The sequence below is a fragment of the Rhinatrema bivittatum genome, chromosome 3 (genome assembly GCF_901001135.1).
Source record: "Rhinatrema bivittatum chromosome 3, aRhiBiv1.1, whole genome shotgun sequence".
Classification (NCBI taxonomy): Eukaryota; Metazoa; Chordata; class Amphibia; order Gymnophiona; family Rhinatrematidae; genus Rhinatrema; species Rhinatrema bivittatum.
Genome location: NC_042617.1, coordinates 500,809,406 through 500,832,429, shown reverse-complemented (window position 1 = coordinate 500,832,429; position 23,024 = coordinate 500,809,406). Strand labels below are relative to the sequence as shown.

Here is a 23,024-nt window from a genome sequence, read left to right as displayed (position 1 = left end):
GGTGTCTGGACTGATCCGTGGTACTACAGGAACGAAAATTATCAGGTAAGAACTAATTTTCCTTTCCCTGTACGTACCCGGATCAGTCCAGACCATGGGATGTCCCAAAGCTTCCCTATAGAGGGTGGGGCCCAGACAGTCCCGCTCGAAGAATCGGTCGACCAAAGGAACCAAAGGCTGGAGCCTGAACATCGAGTCGGTAGTGACGAGCAAAAGTATGAAGAGATTTCCATATAGCCGCCCTACATATTTGTTGTGGCGACACCGATTGAGACTCCGCCCAAGAAGTCGCTTGAGAACGTAAAGAATGAGCTTTAAGGCCCTCAGGAACCGGTCGGCCCTTGCAAATGTAGGCTGAAGAAATCACTTCCTTCAACCAGCGAGCAATCGTAGCCTTAGAAGCTTGCTTCCCCCTGTTGGGACCACTCCACAGAACAAAAAGATGATCGGAAACTCGAAAATCATTAGTGACCTCAAGATAATGCAACAAGACTCGCTTGACGTCAAGATGATGGAGATCACTATTACCAGAAGCCGCTAGATCATCTGGTGAAAAAGCAGGGAGTTCAATGGACTGGTTAACATGAAAAGATGACACAACCTTAGGTAAGAAAGAAGGTACGGTCCTTAGGGAAACACCCGAGTCCGAAAAACGTAAGAAGGGGTCCCTACAGGAAAGAGCTTGAAGCTCAGACACTCTCCTGACGGAAGAGATAGCAACCAGAAAAACAGTCTTGAGAGTCAAGTCTTTGAGAGTGGCACGACGAAGGGGCTCAAACGGAGCCGTACAGAGAGCTCGAAGCACCAAATTCAAACTCCACGAAGGACAAATAGACCGAACAGGAGGCTTTAAATGCTTAGTGCCTCTAAGAAAACGCACGACATCCGGATGAGAGGCGACCGGCCGACCCTCAATGGTGCCCAGGAGAGAACCAAGGGCAGAGACCTGAACTAGTAGAGAGCTAACTGAAAGACCTTTGGAGAGACCACGCTGAAGAAAAGAAAGTAAAACCGCAACAGAAGGCGAGCGAGCAGAAACACCCAACTCTTCACAAACATTCTCAAAAACCTTTCAGACTCTCACATAAGTAAGAGAAGTAGATTGTTTGCGGGCCCTGAGAAGGGTGGCAATAACTTCATCTTTATAACCTCTGCGCCTTAAACGTCTCTGTTCAAAAGCCATGCCGCTAGACAGAAGCGATCAGCCTGGTCGGAAAATACGGGACCCTGTCGCAGAAGATGGGGCAGATGACCGAGAAGAAGAGGTCTGTCCGCCGAGAGAATCACCAGATCCGCGAACCACGGCCATCGGGGCCACTCGGGAGCCATGAGAAGGACCGGACCGCGATGGAGTTCTATTCTTCGAAGAACTTTCCCCACTAACGCCCACGGAGGGAACACATAGAGAAGGACGTCGGAGAGCCAGGGAAGAACCAGCGCGTCCACCCCTTCTGAACAATGCTCCCTCCATCGGCTGAAGAACCAGGGAGCCTTGGCGTTGGCTAGAGTCGCCATGAGGTCCAGGTGAGGGGGACCCCACCTGTGCACAATTAAGTCCATTGCCTCGAGTGAGAGGGTTGAGATGTTGCCGACTGAGAAAGTCGGCTTGAATATTCTCTTTGCCTGCTATGTGGGAAGCTGCCAGTCGATCCAAGTGCTTCTCGGCCCAGAGAAAAAGCATGCTGGTCTCTAACGCCATTAGACGACTTCGAGTTCCCCCCTGTTGATTTATGTAAGCTACCGTGGTGGAATTGTCTGATAGGACTCGGACAGCTTTGTGACGGATCAGAAGGTGTTCCACCTGCTGGAGACCGACGAATACAGAGGGTTCCTGGGTAGGTTCTGTCCTTATGTGGGCAGCCTCAGAATTCTGGTCTGTCTCCACCTGCTGGAATGGGGGCTTAACCCATGGTCTGGACTGATCCGGGTACGTACAGGGAACAGGTATTTGGTGAAGACGCGAGGGGCTGAGGCCAACCCAAAAGGCAGCACTTTGTACTGATAGTAAGCCTTCCCCACCACGAAGTGGAGGTAGTTCCTGTGGTCGGGGAAAATGGCCTTAAGAACATAAGAACATGCCATACTGGGTCAGACAAGGGTCCATCAAGCCCAGCATCCTGTTTCCAACAGTGGACAATCCAGGCCATAAGAACTTGGCAAGTACCCAAAAACTAAGTCTATTCCATGCTACTGTTGCTAGTAATAGCAGTGGCTATTTTCTAAGGGGAACTTTTTGGGGAAGGGGGAGTCTCTTCCGAAGGGATGGGCTCCAACTTAACCAGGGTGGAATCAGACTGCTGGCGCTAACCTTTAAAAAAGGAGATAGAGCAGCTTTTAAACTAGAACAAAGGGGAAAGCCGACAGTCGCTCAGCAGTGTATGGTTCGGAGAGAGGTATCTTCAAAGGATACTAATGATGCATTAGAATTAGAGCATCCAGACAGTGAGGTTCCAATAATAAGAAAAGCAGTCCAAGTGCCTGTAACTAAAAACTCACCTGAGCTAAAAAATTCTAACTTATCCCTATCAATTAAAAAGCAGAATGAAAATACAAACAAAAAACAAACTTTGAAATGTTTGTATGCTAATGCCAGAAGTCTAAAAAGTAAGATGGGAGAATTAGAATGTATAGCAGTGAGTGATGACATAGACTTAATTGGCATCTCAGAGACATGGTGGAAGGAGGATAACCAATGGGACAGTGCTATACCGGGGTACAAATTATATCGCAATGACAGAGAGGAGCACCCGGGAGGAGGTGTGGCGCTTTATGTCCAGGATGGCATAGAGTCCAACAGGATAAACATCCTGCATGAGACTAAATGCAAAATTGAATCTTTATGGGTAGAAATCCCTTGTGTGTCGGGGAAGACTATAGTGATAGGAGTATACTACCATCCATCTGGTCAAGATGGTGAGACGGACAGTGAAATGCTAAGAGAAATTAGGGAAGCTAACCAAATTGGTAGTGCGGTAATAATGGGAGACTTCAATTACCAAAAGTACATGCTAGAGCAAACTGCACTTTAAGGAAATATCACATCATACGAGAAGTGCAGGGAGATTGTCAATCCTGACAGAAGACTCCAATCGGATCTCAAAAGTGCAATAAGTTTTTATTGATTCATTAGGCAGCTCCACTGATTTAAATCACAGGTAACTTTACGGCGTCCCCCGACACGGTCCCGTGTTTCGCTTACGGCTGCATCGGGAGGGCTCGCCAGCAGGAATTCACATATGAAATACTAAAATTAAATAATTAAAAGGTCAGGATGCTATATAGGACTTACAGCCGAACAACAATACAAACAATATAAGCACCATTCTTACCTGACAGCTGGTGTGTTCAATTTTGACAGGGAGCGCTCTTGCTCTGAACGCTGTCAGGTATTTAAAGAATGGAAAATGGCGCCAAAAACTACAGGTGAACCAATGACGCGGAGCTGATAGCCCCGTTCATTGGTTCCCATTCCTGTAGCTCGTCATAGCAGCATTGAATGTGACCAAGCTTAACTGTGAGATCTAGGTGAAAAGGAACCATTCTATTTCCCGATTGAGTCCTTTCGGGGTAACTGAATCTAAAATAAAAATCCACCGCTGTTCAATGCGGCCAAGTTGTTCTGCATAACAGCCACCGCGAGCAGGTCGTGGAAACACCTCAATGACAATAAATTTAAGATCTGTAAGATTGTGAGATTTTTTTACCCAATGATCTACCAATGGTTCATTTTCTCTGGAATGCCTAATGTTCGAGCAGTGCTCTATAATACGTGTCTTTACCATTCTCGTGGTTTTTCCAACATATATTAGTGGGCACGGGCAGGTAATCACATAAATAACCCCAGAGGTAGTACAATCGGAGTGTGAATGTAAATCAAAGATTCTCTTAGAGACCGGATGGGTAAACGATGTAGTGGGTGCTGTATGAGAGCATATCGTGCAGTGACCGCACGGGTAATGTCCTGGTGCGTTAGATAAATTCTGCCGCTGTACAAGGTCTGCATGAACAAGCTTGTCCCGCAAATTTTTCCCCCTACGATATGTAAACCGTAGGGGACCTGGAAATACCGTTTCCATGGACAGTGCTCGCCAATGTCTACGAATCATGGTGGTAATTTGTCTACTTAGGGTGGAAAACGGGAGTATACAGTTAGTAACTGGGGTTTCAGAATGAGAGGATGGGAGGAACAGCAGGTCTCGATTGGTGTATAACGCTCGTTTCATGGCGTGTTTTATCACTCGCCTAGGATATCCCCGGGATAGAAACCATGCTGACATGATTTCAGCTTGATGTAAATATTCTTCTCGGGTGGTGCACAATCTACGGAGTCTAAAGAATTGGCCCGTGGGTATGTTACTCCTTAGTGAACTCGGGTGGCAACTCTGATAAGCTAACAACGTGTTTCTATCTGTATCTTTACGATGGATTGTGGTCTGGAATTGATCATCATGGACTGAAACCGTAATATCTAAAAAAGCTAACTGGGATTGATGCCAACAAAAATTAAACTGTAAATTAGAATCACGGGAGTTAAGCCAGTCCATAAACATGAACAATTGTATCTCAGTACCTCGCCAGACCAAAAACACATCGTCAATGTATCTAAGCCAGGTTACAATATGTTGGAACCCTTCTGAGGGGTATATAACCGTATCCTCAAACTCTGCCACAAAGAGGCAGGCCAAACTGGGGGCCATAGTGGCCCCCATCGCCGTGCCTTTCACCTGTAAATAGAAAGTGTCATGAAATCTAAAGTAATTTTGAGTAAGGGCTAAGGTTGCCAATGTAACTAGTAATGAAGTGGGCACTCTCTGAGGATCTGTACGGGTATTTAGAATTTTTTCTATGACTCTGAGAGCAGCGGGTTGGGGAATGTTGGTGTACAAAGAAACTATGTCTAAAGTAACTAGAAAAAACGTCTCAGTTGGAAACGGAATGGAGTGTAAAAGAGTAATGAAATGTCCCGAATCTCTAATATATGAACGGATACGTGATACAAATGGCCTTAGAAACAGATCCACAAATTGAGACAAAGGCTCTAATAAAGAGCCAATGCCAGCCACGATGGGACGTCCAGGAGGATGTTGAGAATCTTTATGAAGTTTGGGAACCGTGTAAAAAACTGGTATCATGGGATGTTGAGTTATCAAAAATTTAGCCTCTCGAGTGGTCAGATATCGGCGTTCCACTGCCTGCTCGACAATGATTTTAACCTGCTGCTGTAGCTGAGGAGTGGGATCTTCCAATAATGGTTGGTAGAAAGACGTGTCAGAAAGTTGACGCCTAGCTTCAAATATGTATTCATTTTTATCTTGGATAACTATCCCCCCTCCCTTATCTGCTGGCTTTATTACAATCGAGTGATCCTGCTGAAGGGTCAGTAACGCTTGAGACTCTGATTTCGAAAGGTTAAATTGGGTGAAATGGCGAGTAGAGGCAAGTGCCCTCATGTCCTGGTCCACTAACCTCTCAAAAGTCAAGAGGAGTGGATCGCCAGGGCCCGGGGGCACCCACCTCGACTTTGCCCGAACCAGGGAGGGGTCCGGAGGTGAAGGGACATCTGTAAAAAATTGCTTAATTTTTAACAGTCTGTAGAAACGATGGAGATGAACTTTATGATCAAATAAATTCATTTGCACTGTGGGCACAAATGATAAACCTTTGGTGAGCACAGTCAATTCAAGTGATGAAAGCGGTCGTGATGACAAGTTGAAAACTGAAGGGCGTTCTACAATCGGGAAATAGAATGGTTCCTTTTCACCTAGATCTCACAGTTAAGCTTGGTCACATTCAATGCTGCTATGACGAGCTACAGGAATGGGAACCAATGAACGGGGCTATCAGCTCCGCGTCATTGGTTCACCTGTAGTTTTTGGCGCCATTTTCCATTCTTTAAATACCTGACAGCGTTCAGAGCAAGAGCGCTCCCTGTCAAAATTGAACACACCAGCTGTCAGGTAAGAATGGTGCTTATATTGTTTGTATTGTTGTTCGGCTGTAAGTCCTATATAGCATCCTGACCTTTTAATTATTTAATTTTAGTATTTCATATGTGAATTCCTGCTGGCGAGCCCTCCCGATGCAGCCGTAAGCGAAACACGGGACCGTGTCGGGGGACGCCGTAAAGTTACCTGTGATTTAAATCAGTGGAGCTGCCTAATGAATCAATAAAAACTTATTGCACTTTTGAGATCCGATTGGAGTCTTCTGTCAGGATTGACAATCTCCCTGCACTTCTCGTATGATGTGAGACTTCAATTACCCCAATATTGACTGGGTAAATGTATCATCGGGACACGCTAGAGAGACAATGTTCCTGGATGGAATAAATGATAGCTTCATGGAACAATTGGTTCAGGAACAGACGAGAGAGAGAGCAATTTTAGATCTAATTCTCAGTGGAGCACAGGACTTGGTGAGAGAGGTAACGGTAGTGGGGTCGCTTGGCAATAGTGATCATAATATGATCAAATTTGAATTAATGACTGGAAGAGGAACAGTATGCAAATCCATGGCTCTCTTGCTAAACTTTCAAAAGGGAAACTTTGATAAAATGAGAAAAATTGTTAGAAAAAAACTGAAAGGAGCAGCTACAAAAGTAAAAAATGTCCAAGAGGCGTGGTCATTGTTAAAAAATACCATTCTAGAAGCACAATCCAGATGTATTCCACACATTAAGAAAGTTGGAAAGAAGGCAAAATGATTACCGGCATGGTTAAAAGAGGAGGTGAAAGAAGCTATTTTAGCCAAAAGATCTTCATTCAAAAATTGGAAGAAGGATCCAACAGAAGAAAATAGGATAATGCATAAACGTTGGCAAGTTAAATGTAAGACATTGATAAGACAGGCTAAGAGAGAATTTGAAAAGAAGTTGGCCATAGAGGCAAAAACTCACAGTAAAAACGTTTTTAAATATATCCGAAGCAGAAAGCCTGTGAGGGAGTCAGTTGGACCGTTAGATGATAGAGGGGTTAAAGGGGCACTTAGAAAAGATAAGGCCATCACGGAAAGATTAAATGATTTCTTTGCTTCGGTGTTTACTGAACAGGAGAAGGTTTTCATGGGTAATGATTCAGATGGACTGAATCAAATCACGGTGAACCTAGATGTGGTAGCCCTGATTGACAAACTGAAGAGTAGTAAATCTCCTGGACCGGATAGTATACACCCCAGAGTTCTGAAGGAATTAAAAAATGAAATTTCAGACCTATTAGTAAAAATTTGTAACCTATCATTAAAATCATCCATTGTACCTGAAGACTGGAGGATAGCTAATGTAACCCCAATATTTAAAAAGGGCTCCAGGGGCAATCCGGGAAACTACAGGCCAGTTAGCCTGACTTCAGTGCCAGGAAAAATAGTGGAAAGTGTTCTAAACATCAAAATCACAGAACATATAGAAAGACATGGTTTAATGGAACAAAGTCAGCATGGCTTTACCCAGGGCAAGTCTTGCCTCACAAATCTGCTTCCCTTTTTTGAAGGAGTTAATAAACATGTGGATAAAGGTGAACCGGTAGATGTAGTATACTTGGATTTTCAGAAGGCGTTTGACAAAGTTCCTCATGAGAGGCTTCTAGGAAAAGTAAAAAGTCATGGGATAGGTGGCGATGTCCTTTCGTGAATTGCAAACTGGCTAAAAGACAGGAAACAGAGTAGGATTAAATGGACAATTTTCTCAGTGGAAGGGAGTGGGCAGTGGAGTGCCTCAGGGATCTGTATTGGGACCCTTACTTTTCAATATATTTATAAATGATCTGGAAAGAAATACAACGAGTGAGAATCAAATTTGCAGATGATACAACATTATTCAGAGTAGTTAAATCACAAGCAGATTGTGATAAATTACAGGAAGACCTTGTGAGACTGAAACATTGGGCATCCAAATGGCAGATGAAATTTAATGTGGATAAGTGCAAGGTGATGCATATAGGGAAAAATAACCCAATAACACATTGAAATCATCGGTTCAGTGTGCTACGGCAGTCAAAAAACAAACAGAATGTTGGGAATTATTAGAAAGGGAATGGTGAATAAAACGGAAAATGTCATAATGCTTCTGTATCGCTCCATGGTGAGACCACACCTTGAATACTGTGTACAATTCTGGTCGCCGCATCTCAAAAGAGATATAGTTGCAATGGAGAAGGTACAGAGAAGGGCGACCAAAATGATAAAAGGAATGGAACAGCTCCCCTTTGAGGAAAGACTAAAGAGGTTAGGTTCTTTCAGCTTGGTGAAGAGACAGCTGAGGGGGGATATGATAGAGGTGTCGATGCTTGCGGGATCTCCCACAGTGCTTGGCCCAGTCTTTTCCCAACGCCAAGGGGACAGAGGATCCCGATGTTCAGAACATTGGTGAGATCATGGAGGATCGGACACTGTCCCCACAATCCTTCAAGGAAGTAAAGAGTTAAAAACAGGATACCTAACCCAAGGCTGACCAAGTAAAAGACAAGGAAATATACAACTGCTGACCTAGGCAAAAGCGTAGGCTGTGTGATGGTATGCAAGGAGGTGTGTGAGAACAGACTGGGTGTAGATAGAAGGGGCAGACGAGAAGCTACAAGAACAAAAGAATTACTGAGTAAGCATAATATATGATGTCTGAGAGGCGCATGAAGGAAAAGTACCAGCAAACGTAGGGGATGAGAGAGGGGAGGGGGAAGAAAATATGTGAGCCATGTTTAACAGTATATAGAAAACTAAAGCAAATTAAAACAATGAGTAAACTGGCATTGCTCAGAAAGAAGTTCATTCTGAAACTGGGCTCCGTTTACTTCCTTAAGAAAACACAATCTTGTTTCCTTCAGTTTCCGCTATCAAGTTTTGTATGTATAAGAAAAACAAACCTGCCAGCCATTATAGATCTCTACGCTACTTAATACATGTTATGTTTTGAAACTGAAAGTCTGTTTCATTACTGGCTATCTCTGGGGAGGAAACCAGGCGGGGTAAGTTTCAAGGTTTTAACAGAAGTAGAGAGAGGAGTAGCAGGGGGGAGCATTTCAAGGTGCTCCCAGCAACCTCTAGGTGTCGATGACTCCAACACGGGAGTGGATGGAGCAGACTTGGAAGAACTGAAAAGCTTCTCCAACCAGCATGATGTGACTGCTGTCTCGAATGCCGGTATATAAAAATCTGAAATAAATAAATAAATAAATAAAATATCAAGACGTGCACAACGGACCTTGGGAGTCATCTGATCACACAGACGACACCCCTGGACGTTGTGCAAGGCCCTCAGGCAGAGGATGCAAACCTCATGCGAATCTATAATGGACATGGTCTGCAGGAGCTGGGGGCACCAGCGAAAACCGGACAACGCCATAAAAATTACCCAGCATGCGGTCGATGACCGTGGTCACCGAGAGGCGAGATATCGGGAATCAACCTCAAGAAGCGAAAAACAGCAACTTTACCTACCATGCCAAGGAGGCACCTACCACGAAGGGGGTCCCGACCATGGAAACAGGAAATCAACAGTTTTCAGCAAAAAAAAAAGAAAAAAGTGGAGCTCCATGAACCTCAAGGCAACTGCACCACAGAAAAGAAGAGACTGAAGGGAGCCCTCACGTGGGTGTGTGGATAATAGCATGCTGAGCATGCTCAGTGTGCTGGTCGAACTTCTAGAAACTTTGACAAAAGTTTTCTGTGCAGGGCTCCTTCGGATAATGTCACCCACTTGTAAGGACTACCATCCTGCTTGTCCTAGGAGAATTTCAGCAGTCAGTTGCCAGAGCTTGGTCTACTTCCTAGTCCTTGTACTCTGGCTCTGTCCTTGTTGCCTGAATCCAAAAGACTTCTTCGTCTCCAGTTTCTGCCTTCAGCATCCTGCTTGACCTCTTTTGTGTTGCAGGTTTCCAAGTATGCTCCAGCTTCCTGCTCTGTTCAGACTTCTCGCTCCTTGTTTGTATCAGGGGCTACTCCCATTTCTCATACATTGTCGACCACAAGCACCTAAGGACTCAACTCGAGGGAAAGGTGGTTGGCATAGGTGGAAGACCTTTTACCATCAGCTGCCTGGATTTGCCTTTCCAGAATTTAGGCTGCTCGTTCCTGGGGCAACCCACAGACAATTGACGTCACAAGAGTGGCTCTCCCTGGGACAGGTGCAATGACAATTTGCAGGTGATGGGATATGCCTGTCATTGGCTAATCAGCGGGGTCAAAGGTATGACTGGATGGGATCATTGGGAAACATTCAGTTCCATAGAATGGGAGTGGTGAGGATCTCCCCACCAATTACTAGCTAAGCTGGATGGCCAAAGGGCACAATTGCAAGTTGTTTCCCAACCAGCTGCCAGGTGCATTGTGCAGCCTGAGAAACCAAAGCCCATACAATGTTATCACCATATATTGCTTAGCTGTTCAGGACAGACAATAAGATGTAGTCGAGGCTGACTCAGGTATGGGTTTAGTATTTGTTATACATCTGTTAATTTCCTAGCGTGTAGCAGATGGATTCAGGACCAATGGGTATAGTGTGCTCTATAGTGTGCTCCTGATAGCAGTTGGGGACGGAGTCAGATTTCAATCTGATGTCAGCACCAGTACATATACCTGTGCAGGAAGCTCTGCTCTTCAGCATTTTCCATCTCCATAGCAGTTCAGGACTCTATACCTGCCTGTTTAGCATTAGAGTATTCAAACTAAAGAAGAAAGAAAATTCCAAACAAAGAAGAAATCTTACCTCTCCAGACGAGCCCCGCTCTCCTGCAGTGATACCTAAGGGTCCCTCCCCCAGTTGAGATTTCCTGAGGTGATTTCCGAGATCCCTCAGAGGTAGGCCTCAGTCCGGTAACCGGTTCCCGGCGTGGACTTAGCCCCCAGCAACGGGAGCGGCTGAGAGGCAGCGGGTGCAATACAGAGCGCAGTGGTGAAGGTACTTCCCTCTCCCTCCTGCAGCCGGAGACTGCCCGGAAGGAAACCGGGAAACGCCGAGACAAGGTAAGGTAGAAAACTTTTTCTAAGTCTCCGGTCTCCCAGGCTCGGATAGCTGCACAGATCGCCAGCCAGTGTCTGTATCATCGGGTTGATCAGCCCAGGCCGGGCTAGACCCTGATCGGATATGAGGGTCCTCCCACGTGGAGACCCTCTGAGGTGGTCGCCATCTTGCTCGCGTGGTCGCCGACGCCATTTCACCGCTCTGTCCGCCTAACTGAACCATGCGCCCAGGGACGAACCGAGCGCACAAATTACTTGTGCGCACAGCGGCGTGCGCATAGGTGCCTTACGCACAGCTACACGCACAACGGTGCCGGGCGCACAAGTTAAGGCTGTGCGCACAGCGGCGCACGCATCTCAGTGAATGCGCATCCCGGCCTACACGCGCATCTTGGGCACACCCGGAGCGCACATTAAACGCACAGACTGGGGTTTCAACGACCTACGCGCACAAAACTATGGCACTACCGGCAAAGAAAACCAAGGCACAAGCCCTCTGCCCAGCCTGCCACATAAGAGCTGCACAGCACGAGGAGGCCACGGCTCTGTGTCTACAGTGCGAGGAGGCCCTGGGAGAACCTGGACAAGGCCCTCCCCAGCCAGTACAGGAATCCGGAAATACCTATAGTACCCCGGACCTCTCTATCCCCAGCATGTCCTTCCCCAAACGGGGTCCCTGGGGAACGCAGCGGCCTTTAATCTAAACCCAGGATCCTTCTTCTGGGTAGAATTCTTTAAGGGTCTACACCTTTGTCCACATGCAACTGCCACCAATGGCACAGCACATCCGCCACCAGAGGACCCTTACCTCCCAGGGCCCTCCAGGCCTTCCAGTGACGAGCTCCCCCTGGCCAAAAGGCTCACCATAGGGGACACGGACACCTCGGACGAGGATCAAGACTCCCTGGAGGAAGGGGAAATACCTCCAGGAATGGAACCTTACCGAACCATGAGGTGCTTCTTCTCCAAAGACGAGATACCAGATCTCGTGGCTCTCAGCTTTAAGGAGCTCGCCATTCCAGGCACAAGTGCCACAGAAGAACCAAAGACGAACTCTCTCCTAGAAGGACTCCGTCAGACCTCACACCATTTCCCTTTGCCGCAAGCCGTACAACAGCTGATCAACTTGGAATGGGAGGCCAGTTTCAAAGGGGAGCGGGCCCTGGAAGCCCTATATCCACTGGAATCCTCAGCCAAAGAGCTACTAGTGTTCCCCAAAGTGGACGCCATGGTCTGTGCGGTCACAAAGTGCACTACCATTCCAGTCAAGGGAGGAGCAGCACTCAAGGATGCCCAGGGCAGACGTCTGGAATCCATCTTTAAACAGTCATTCAACGTATCAGTTATGTCACTACAGACTGCTGCCTGCTGTGCCGTGGTAACACGCGCCTGCTTATTCATGACCAGGAACGCCGCCACGCCTGGCAAAGCACTAAAACCAGAGGTATTCTTCCTCACGGATGCGACCTCTGACCTGGTACACACCTCAGCCAGGGGCATCTCATCCATAGTGGCAGCCAGAAGGCAACTCTGGCTCCGAAGTTGGTCAGCCGACGTGACTTCCAAAACAAAACTCATGAGAATGCCCTTTAAAGGAGCCCTCCTGTTCGGAAGTGAACTGGAAAAGTTAGCCGACAAATGGGGTGAATCCCCAGTACCTCGGCTACCGGAGAACAAGAACAAAAGAAGCCAACGCCCCTCTCCCCAATTACCTAGGGGCAGAGGATCACAGCGCTTCAGACCCTACAAGAGTACATACCAAGCCCCTTGCCCCACAGGCAGGGGCCAGTCCTTTCGGAACACACACAGCAAGAGGTGAGCCGGCTCTGGCCAGGCCCCAGCTGCACCCCACAATGAGAATCAGCCGACCCATCCACAGGAAGAAGCCATAGGGGGCAGGCCTGCCCTATTCTACCAAAGATGGGTCCTAACCATCATTCGAGAGGGATACTATCTGGACTTCCACAACATCCCTCCGGACAAGTTCGTGAAATCTCCTTGCCACGCACCCACCAAGAGGATGGCAGTGGAAACCACACTGGCCAAATTGCTCGACCTAAAGGCCATAGCACCGGTGCTCACGCAACAAAATACTGGGCACTATTCCATCTATTTTATCGGCCCCAAGAAAGAGGGAACGTTCCGGCCCATCCTGGATCTCAAGTCGGTCAACTTCTACCTGAGGGTACCATACTTCCGCATGAAAACCCTGCGCTCAGTCATAAGGGTGATACAGCCGTGAGAATTCCTTACATCCCTGGACGTGTCAGAAGCCTACCTGCACATTCCAGTCTATCACGAGCATCAGCGCTTCCTACGCTTCAAGATCCTGGACCACTACTACCAGTTCCGGGCGCTACCCTTCGGGCTAGCCACAGCCCCCCACACGTTCAAAGTCATGGTGGTAGTGGCAGCGACACTGAGGAAAGAAGGAATCCTCGTACATCCATATCTGGACAATTGGCTGATCAGGGCAAAATCTCCAGACGAAAGTCACCAGGCGACCACCAGAGTCAAGACTCTACTGGAGAGCCTCAGGTGGGTCGACAACACAAGAGCTGTCTGCAGCCCTCCCAATCTCTAGAATACCTGGGAGTCTAGTTCGACACCAAACAAGACAAGACCGTTCTTCCCCTTACAAGGAGAAGAAAACTGATGAACCAATTGCGAAACCTACTAGGAGGTCCCAGCCCCAAAGTATGGGACTACCTCCAAGTCCTCGGCCTTATGACATCAACCCTGGAAGTGGGCCCGTGAGCAAGAGTCCACATGCGACTGCTACAGTGCTCCCTACTGTCACGATGGAACCAGATGTCCCAGGACTACTCCGTTTGCCTCCAGCTCCCGGAGGAAGTGCGGAACCAGCTCCAATGGTGGCTATAAGAAGTCCAGCTAAGCAAGGGAGTAAGGCTATCTCCACCAACCTGGGTCTTGCTCACCACGGATGCGAGCTTACGAGGGTGGGAAGCCCAGTGCCAGGAACTGACGGCCCAGGGGCAATGGGACAAAGAAGAGACGGGATGGAACATCAACCAACTGGAAGCCCGGGCGGTCACACTAGCCTGCATACGGTTCAGTCACAGACTCCGGGGCAAATCTGTCAGAGTCATGTCCGACAATGCCTCGACAGTTGCCTATATCAACCGCCAGGGAGGAACCAGAAGCCAACAGGTGTCCCTGGAAATAGATCCTCTAATGGCGTGGGCGGAAGCAAACTTACAAGGGATCTTGGCTGTCCACATCACGGGAAAAGATAACGTCATTGTGGACTACCTCAGCAGAGAAAGTCTAAACCTAGGGGAATGGAAGCTGTCGACCACAGCCTTCCAGTTGATAGTAAACTGCTGGGGAACCCCAGCCATGGATCTCCTGGCAACCCGGTCCAACGTCCAAGTTCCCAACTTCTTCAGTCGCAGACGAGAACCACAATCCCAGGGGATCGATGCCCTCGTCCAGACCTGGCTACAGGAAGACCTGCTATACGCCTTCCCCCTGTGGCCACTATTGGGCGGGATCAACCACAAGACAGAGCACCACAGGGGGCTAGTACTTCTAGTGGCCCAGGACTGACCAAGAAGGCTGTGGTATGCAGACATGCAAAGACTCGTGATGGGGAGCCCTCTCACTCTACCTCCACACCGGAGGGATGTTGTGGAAGTCCAGATAGTATCTCTCTTACGGTCTGGCATTGAGAGGATACGCCTGAAGAAAAGCAGATACTCGAGGGTGGTGATTGACACCTTACTCCGAGCACGCAAGTTCTCCACATCACTGACCTGCATATGAATATGGAGAATATTCAAAGCTTGGTACAAAGACTGTGACATCCTTCCGCGAACAGTCTTAATTCCCATGATTCTGGAATTTCTGCAGGATGGATTACAGAAGGGGTTGGTCTCAACTCCATGAAGGATCAGGTGGCCGTTCTGGCCTGCTTCGGAGTCAAAGTGGAAGGCACCAGCCTAGCATCTCATCCGGACGTCTCCCGCTTCCTGAGAGGGGTCAAGCAGATTCAACCATCCCTAAAGTGGCCAGAACCCATATGGAACCTCAATCTAGTACTAGACTTCCTAGCGGGAGCATCCTTCAGACCTATCTGAGGTCTGCCTCTTGAAGACGCATTCCTAGTGGCAATATGTTCGGCCCGTCGCATCTCCAAGCTTCAAGCACTATCCTGCCGAGAACCGTTCCTCAGGTTCACACCGGGATCCATACAGCTACGCACGGTCCCCTCCTTCCTCCCACAAGTGGTTTCTTACTTCCATCTCAACCAAACCATCTCACTGCCATCTCCAGACAAGGATAAGGACTCGGAAGAATCTCGCCGCCTTCGCCATCTTAACATCAGCAGACTCCTAGTCCGATACCTAGAAAGGTTGGAATCCGTACGAAAGACGAACCACCTATTCGTCCTTCACAGCGGATCAAAGAAATAATCAAGACGGCCTATGTAGAGGCCTGCTGGATCAAAGAAATAATCAAGACGGCCTATGTAGAGGCAGGCAAGCCCCCACCTCTACAAGTCAAGGCCCATTTCACTAGAGCCCAGGCAATGTCCTGGGCGGAAACCAAGATGCTGTCACCCGCCAAGATCTGTCGGGCAGCGACGTGGTCCTCCATTCACACCTTCTCTAGTTTCTACCGCCTGGATGTTCAAGTTCAGGAGGACACAGCATTCGCAAGGGCAGTACTAAGTGGGCCACGGGCAGCCTCCCACCCGGTACGGAAGTAGCTTTTGTACATCCTATTGGTCCTGAATCCATCTGCTAAACACTAAGAAATGGAGAAATTACTTACCTGAAAGTAATTCAGTAATTGAGTAATTAAGTAATTTTTCTTAATGTAGACAGATGGATTCAGTATCCCGCCCATGGCTGCCGCTATGCACGAAAACCTCGGGTGACAATTCCCGAGAGCAAGACAAACATGGGTAAGCCACGCTTCCCTTCAGCTAGGACACCCAAAATTCCCGGTTGAGGGCACTGGTGGTCTCCAGCTATAGTCCATGTCAACCGGTTCAAGTTGGTTACGTTTCTCAAGTTATTCAAGTTAAACAAAGTTAACCAAGTTAATCAAATTATCCAGACACCCATATATCCACAATTGCTTTGCGAGGAGAATACTGAAGAGCAGAGCTTCCTGCACATGTATGTGTACTGGTGCTGACGTCAGATTTAAATCTAACTCCATCTCCAACTGCTATCAGGAGCACACTATAGAGCACACTATACCCATTGGTCCTGAATCCATCTGTCTACAATAAGGAAAACGAAATTATCAGGCAAGTAATTTCTCCATTAATAAATATGTGGCCCTGTGTATTCTACTATTCTCATTTCTACAATGAGTATGTCTACTATCTGAGGACACCTGACCAATGTAGGTGGAGAACTGGAAAGGGTGCTATAGCTTCTAAGGTTAGAATCTCCGCATAATGGAAAAGTCTCCCCTACCTTCCGGTCATTAGTAAGAAACTGCTTCAGTTTGTCAAACTCAGATGGAGTAAGGAAGGTGTGATCTGGCTGTCGGCGGTGTTCAGTATAAGGATCTAGGGGAATTTTCTCTGTTGGATTTAGTTCAATTCCTTCACTTGCCAGAAATTCCTGTGAAAACCAAGAGAACAGTCAGTTTTATTTAATTAAATTTATTTGAAATAATTTATATCCTTCACTCTCTAAGGTTTGGGGCAGGTTAAATAAAAAAACTTACATAAGAAACATATGAAACATATGAAACATAAGCAATTGCCCTATTGGGTCAGACCAAGGGTCCATCAAGCCCAGCAGCGTGTTTCCAACAGTGGCCAATCCAGGTTACAAGTACCTGGCAAGTACCTAAACACTAAGTAGATCCCATGCTACTGATGCCAGTAATAGCAGTGGCTATTCTCTAAGACAACTTGATTAATAGCAGTTAATGGATTTCTCCTCCATAAACTTATCCAAACCTTTTTTAAACCCAGCTACACTAACTGCACTAACCACATCCTCTGGCAACAAACTCCAGAGCTTAACTGTGCGTTGAGTAAAAAAGAATTTTCTCCAATTGGTTTTAAATGTGCTACTTGCTAACTTCATGGAGTGCCTCCTAGTCCTTCTACTATCTGAAAGAGTAAATAACCGATTCACATTTACCCGTTCTAGACCTCTCATGATTTTAAACACCTCTATCATATCCCCCCTCACCCGTCTCTTTTCCAAGCTGAACAGCCCTAACCTCTTTAGCCTTTCCTCATAGGGGAGCTGTTCTATTCAGTCCTATAGAAAGATGGTAGTTACAAATATTCTCCATTTAAGCAATAGGTTTACAAGCTCCTAATTAAATTATTTGTGATATCTAAGTTTTCAAATTTTCAACGTAGTTAAAATTAGGCCTTTTAGTGACAAAGGCATGGAATAAAACAGTTAACGCCAGATTTACTAAGATTATTTCACATCGATACAAAATGGGAAAAAAAGCTTCCGTGAATCAGGCCCTTCATTTGATGTTGTCTATCCACTCTGATGTTTCAATAACTTCCATATATTTTCTCCTTTGTATAAGCAGTATATTAGTATTTTATTCTTATGCAGTTTATTTTGTTTGTATTGAGTTTTTATATAAGAAAATTATTCCCTACCTGCTAATTTTCGTTCCTATAGTACCACGGATCAGTCCACACCATGGATTATGTCCCCCTTCCAGCAGATGGAGTCAGAGCAAAAGCTGAAAGGACACCCTCTCATGAGGTAGAGCGCCTTCTGTGTCCCTTCAGTATAAAGTATATCAAAGCAGAAAATTAGCCTTGGATGGATCAAGCCATAGAACTAAATTGAAAATACGCATGGTAGAAAACATGCGATGAACTGTCAATAACAGTAATTATAACAACTTGTAAAAGAACTATCAATCCTTTACTATGCTCACTGAATAAGGTGAACTGAATCTTCGAGCAGGAAAAACCCTCAATGAAAATCCTTAGGGAGGGCGTCTGGACTGATCCGTGGTACTACAGGAATGAAAATTAGCAGGTAAGGAATAATTTTCTTTTCCTTGTACGTACCCAGATCAGTCCAGACCATGGGCTGTACCAAAGCATCCCTACTGAGGGTGGGCCCCGGACAGCCCTGCTCAAATTACATGAGCGCCAAAGGAACCAAAAACAGGTGCCTGGAGGTTCAATCTGTAGTGGCGCGCAAAAGTATGCAAGGATTTCCAAGTAGCCGCTCAACAAATCTCTTGGGGAGAGACCGAGCGACTCTCTCCCAAGAAGCCGATTGAGCCCGAAGCGAATGAGCCCGGATGCCTTCAGGCGGAGGACGCCCCGCACCTATATACGCGGATGAGATTGCTTCCTTTAGCCAACATGCAATGGTGGTTTTAGACGCCTTTTATCCTCTGTTAGGACCGCTCCACAATACAAACAGATGGTCTGATAACCGGAAGTCATTGGTCGCCTCCAGATATCGAATTAGGATGCATTTGACATCCAGCCAGCGAAGCTCCTTAGATTCCTCATCCGAGAAAGAGGGCAGTTCCACTGACTGATTCAAATGGAATTCCGAGACCACCCTAGGCAAAAAAGATGGCACAGTGGTCAAGGAGATCCCAGAGTCAGAGAAACGTAGGTAAGGTTCCCGACAGGACAACACTTGTATCTCTGAAATCCTGCGAGCGGAACAAATAGACACCAGAAATACGGTCTTGAGTGTGAGATCCTTGAGAGAGATTTTCTTCAGAGGCTCAAAAGGTGGACCTGCCCAGGATTCGCAGTACCAAATTTAAATTCCAAGAAGCTGCCATGGAATGCACTGGTGGCTTGACATGCTTCACCCCCTTCAGAAATCGAACTATGTCAGGATGAGAAGACAGAGAAGCGCCTTCCAGGCGAGGAACTAGGGCCCCTAGAGCAGCCACCTGGACCCGTAAGGAGTTATAGGCCAGCCCTTTTTCCAATCTTCGCTGTAAAAAGGAAAGTATTTGTTGAATTGAAGCTTGATGCGGGAGAACATGCACCGAGCTGCACAAGGCCTCAAAAACTTTCCATACCCAGACATATGAGATGGACGTGGAAGTCTTTCTAGACTGAAGGAGGGTGGAAATAACATCCTCGGGTAACCTAGTTTCCTCAGCCTGCACCTTTCAAAAGTCAGGCCGCAAGACAAAAGCGATCTGCCCGGTCGAAAAATGGGCCTTGATGTAGTAGGTTCGGTAGATGTCCGAGATGAAGAAGACTGTCTACCGACCAAGTCCGCAAACCATGGCCGCCGAGGCCATTCCGGGGCTATCAAAATTACCGATCCCTGATGACTCTCGATCCTCCGAAGCAACTTCCCGACCAGGGGCCATGGTGGGAACCCGTAGAGAAGGAGCCCCCGAGGCCACAGTAGGACTAGAGCATCCACGCCTTCCGCGCCTTGCTCCCTCCTGCGACTGAAGAAGCGCAGGGCTTTCGCAATCTGGCGAGTGGCCATTAGATCCAGATGGGGGATTCCCCACCTGCCGAAAATGAAAGCCACTGCTTCCGTGGAGAGTTCCCACTCCCCCGGATCTATGCGTTGGCGGCTTAGAAAATCCGCTTGGACATTGTCCATGCTGGCTATGTGTGATGCCGCCAGGCGGGAGAGGTGGCGCTCCGCCCACTCCATGAGCTTGTCCGCCACTAGGAAGACTTGTCTGCTTCTTGTTCCTCCCTGGCGATTTTTATGTAAGCCACTGCAGTGGCATTGTCGGAAAGCACCCGAACTGCTCTGCCCCGAATCAGGAGGAGGAACTGCTTCAGTGCTAGATGAACTGCCCTGGTCTCCAGGCGATTGATTGGCCATGCAGCTTGCAATGTTGTCCATTGTCCCTGTGTCGACTTCCTTCCACACACTGCTCCCCAACCTGAGAGACTGGCATCCGAGGTAACGATGATCCACTGGGGAATCTCCAAGTCCACCCCTTACAACAAGTGATCCAGGTTGAGCCACCAGGAGAGGCTGTGTCGGGCGACCTCCAACAATGGCAGTAGTGCCTGAAAATCCTGTGACACCGACTTCCAGCGGGAAAGTAATGCCCTCTGCAAAGGACGCATATGCGCAAAAGCCCAAGGTACCACATCTATAGTTGAAACCATAGATCCGAGAACTTGGAAGAAGTCCCAAGCTGTTGGGGACAAGAGGCCACGAAAATGTTGCACCTGAAGGAGAAGGGATCGCGCTCGTTCCTGGCGGAGAAGGACTTTGCCCACTTTGGTGTCGAATCTGGCACCTAGAAAGTAGAGTGTCTGTGATGGGGTCAGATTGCTTTTGGTAAAATTGACCACCCAGCCGAGAGCGTGCAGGAGATATAGGACCCTGTCCACAGACTGTTGGCATTGGGCTTCGGACTTCACTCAAATGAGCCAATCGTCCAAGTATGGGTGAACCAGAATCCCCTCTCTTTGTAGGGCCGCCGCCACCACTACCATGACCTTGGTGAATGTGCGGAGGGCTGTCGCCAGTCCAAAGGGAAGAGCTTGGAACTGATAATGTTGCCCGAGGATCTTGAAGCGAAGAAAATGTCGATGATCCTTGAGATTCAGGATATGAAGATAGGCCTCCGTCAAGTTCAAGGAGACGAGAAATTCCCCGCGGTGCACGGCCGCCATCACTGAGTGCAAGGTTTCCATTCTGAACCGTGGTATCCTGAGAGCTCTGATGACCATCTTGAGGTCCAGTATGGGGCGGAAGGAACCCTCTTTCTTGGGTACTACGAAGTAGACGGAATAATGGCCGGATCCTTGTTCCGCCACCGGCACTAGGAGAATAGCTCCCAAACCGAGAAGCCAGTCGAGCGTCTGGCCACAGGGAGAGAAAACGAACCTGTCTCATAAGAGTCGAGCAAATTCTAAGGCATAGCCGTTCCTTAGAATATCCAGGACCCATTGGTCTGAGGTAATTTTGACCCACTCCTCGAGGAAGAAAGACAGACGCCCTCCTATCTTGGGAATGGAGGAGTGGGCTGGCAAGACTTCATTGGGAAGGTTTAGACGATGCTCTCTGAGAGACGGCATCTCGAGCTGACCTTCGGCCTCGAAAGGAATGAGACCATGATTGCGCCCGGGATGACAGTGTTCTCTGATTCACCAGCCTGGACTGTCGGAATCTCCGCTGGCCCCTGAAGCAGGTCCGGGTGGCACTGAAAACTCTGGCACTCTGAGTACGATCCTCCGGCAGTTTATGCACCTTATTTTCACCTAAAGATTTTATCATCTGGTCCAGTTCTTCCCCGAACAGGAATTTCCCTTTAAAAGGTGGGGAGCCAAGCTGGGACTTGGAAGAGGTATCTGTCGACCAATTGCGTAGCCAGAGGAAATGTCTAGCCGATACTGCTGACACCATGGACCTGGTCAGCACGTGGAAAAGATCATATAAGGCGTCAGCTCCATACGCTATTACAGCCTCCAGGCGTTCTGCTTGTTGCGCTTCATCCGGTGGGAGCTGCTGAGCCCCCAGCAGTTGCTGAACCCATCGCAGACCTGCTCCATGCATAAAGGAACTACAAGCCACTGCCCTAACGCCCAAGGCAGAGACCTCAAAGATTCTCTTCAAGTAGACTTCAAGCTTTCTATCCTGTACATCCCTCAAAGCAGCGCCCCCCCGTAACTGGAATGGTCATCCTCTCTGTGACCGCCGACATGGACGCATCCACCTTCGGAACTTTGAGAAGCTCCAGAAAATCCTCAGGGAGCGGGTGAAGCTTGTTCATTGCTCTGCTAACCCGAAGCGATGCTTCCGGAGCCTCCCACTCATGGGAGAGTAATTCCAGGATGGTGGGATGAGATGGAAAAGTTCTGGCTGGGGGTCGAAGACCTGCCAGGACAGGATCACCCCTCTTATCCATCTTCGGAGGGTCGGAAGCTCCTGGAGAGGAGTCAAGATCCAATTTGGTTAGGACATGCGGAATAATGGGGTCCAATTCATCCCTCTGAAAGTCGTAAGACGCGCGGGTCATCGCCCTCCAGTTGCGCATAGGGCGTGGGGTCATCCAAATCTGGGTCCACATCAGTGTCCTGAAGGGGATTTGGGTCCGGAGCAATGGTAGCCTATATCACCCTAATACGAGAGGTCCCCTGAGCGCCACCTGGCCCCTGCGGGAGCGAACCTCCCTGCCCCTGAGGTAGTGGTGGTCTTGTAGCACCCAGGGGGACTCCTGGGGTTGGAACAGGCAGGGAATCTCCCAGCTGGGATACTTTGGGTGGTGGGGGCGCCAACGCTGGGTCCTGTTGCTGGTTGTGTCTATCAATCAGACAGGGCTATTTTTGGGGGGGTGTAGCGAAGATAGTAGTGGATTGGTTGAAGGATTATGGGTGTGGTTAAAGACAATTAGATTGAGTGACGGATGGAGGTATTTTGCTATGGGGAATTTAAAAAGGCGGAAATGGTGTCTAGTTTCCGGTATGGTGATACGTTGCCTGTCGGCGTTTGAGAATTAACATCTTGTAGTGACACGCTGTCTGTTGGTGGTTTTGAAAGCTAATAACTATGTGGTGAAGGTAAGGTCTGTTAATGAATGGTTTGTGGTGGGATAGTGAAAATAGTTGAATAGATAATATGATGGAAGGTCCTTATTATTATTATTTTTAGGTGAGTGAGATACGGTTGAAAAAATTCAGGGCAGTGAGGAATAACGCTATGAAGTAGAGGTCATAAAATTTGTAAGTTCTTCACATTATGTACAACATTATAATCATTATGATAAATTTGGTTGGGATAAATGATAAAAATTAATTATTTTATTGTAGTTAATCTGAAAAAGAATTCGAGGAGTTTTAGTATTCATATGCTATGAATTGGACATGTAGGAGACACCGCGGAGAGTGAACTGGGTAAGAGATGCTGTAGAGAGAGTGAATATTTGTGAGAACTATTGGGATATATGTGGATGTTAATAGTCAATATTGTAAAGAAAAAATTATATATATGTTATAGGAATCAGACGGACACCGGTATATAAGAATGTGAAAGTTTGGAGCAGCGGGTGATGCTTATATCCAATTGAAATAGAATACTTGACAAAATTTGAAAGTCCCAGACAAGTGGGGAATATTTACATCTGGTTGGAAGTGTAATATT

The 23,024-nt window shown here is 47.5% G+C and overlaps 1 protein-coding gene across 1 annotated transcript in view; it reads right to left on the bottom strand.

The window, feature by feature from the left end:
* Positions 1-23,024, bottom strand: part of EFHC1 (EF-hand domain containing 1) — a 176,989-nt gene that overhangs the window by 122,973 nt on the left and 30,992 nt on the right. Inside the window, 1 exon segment of the mRNA XM_029596122.1 lies at positions 16,401-16,550. Within this exon segment, the coding sequence (XP_029451982.1) occupies positions 16,401-16,550 (150 nt within the window).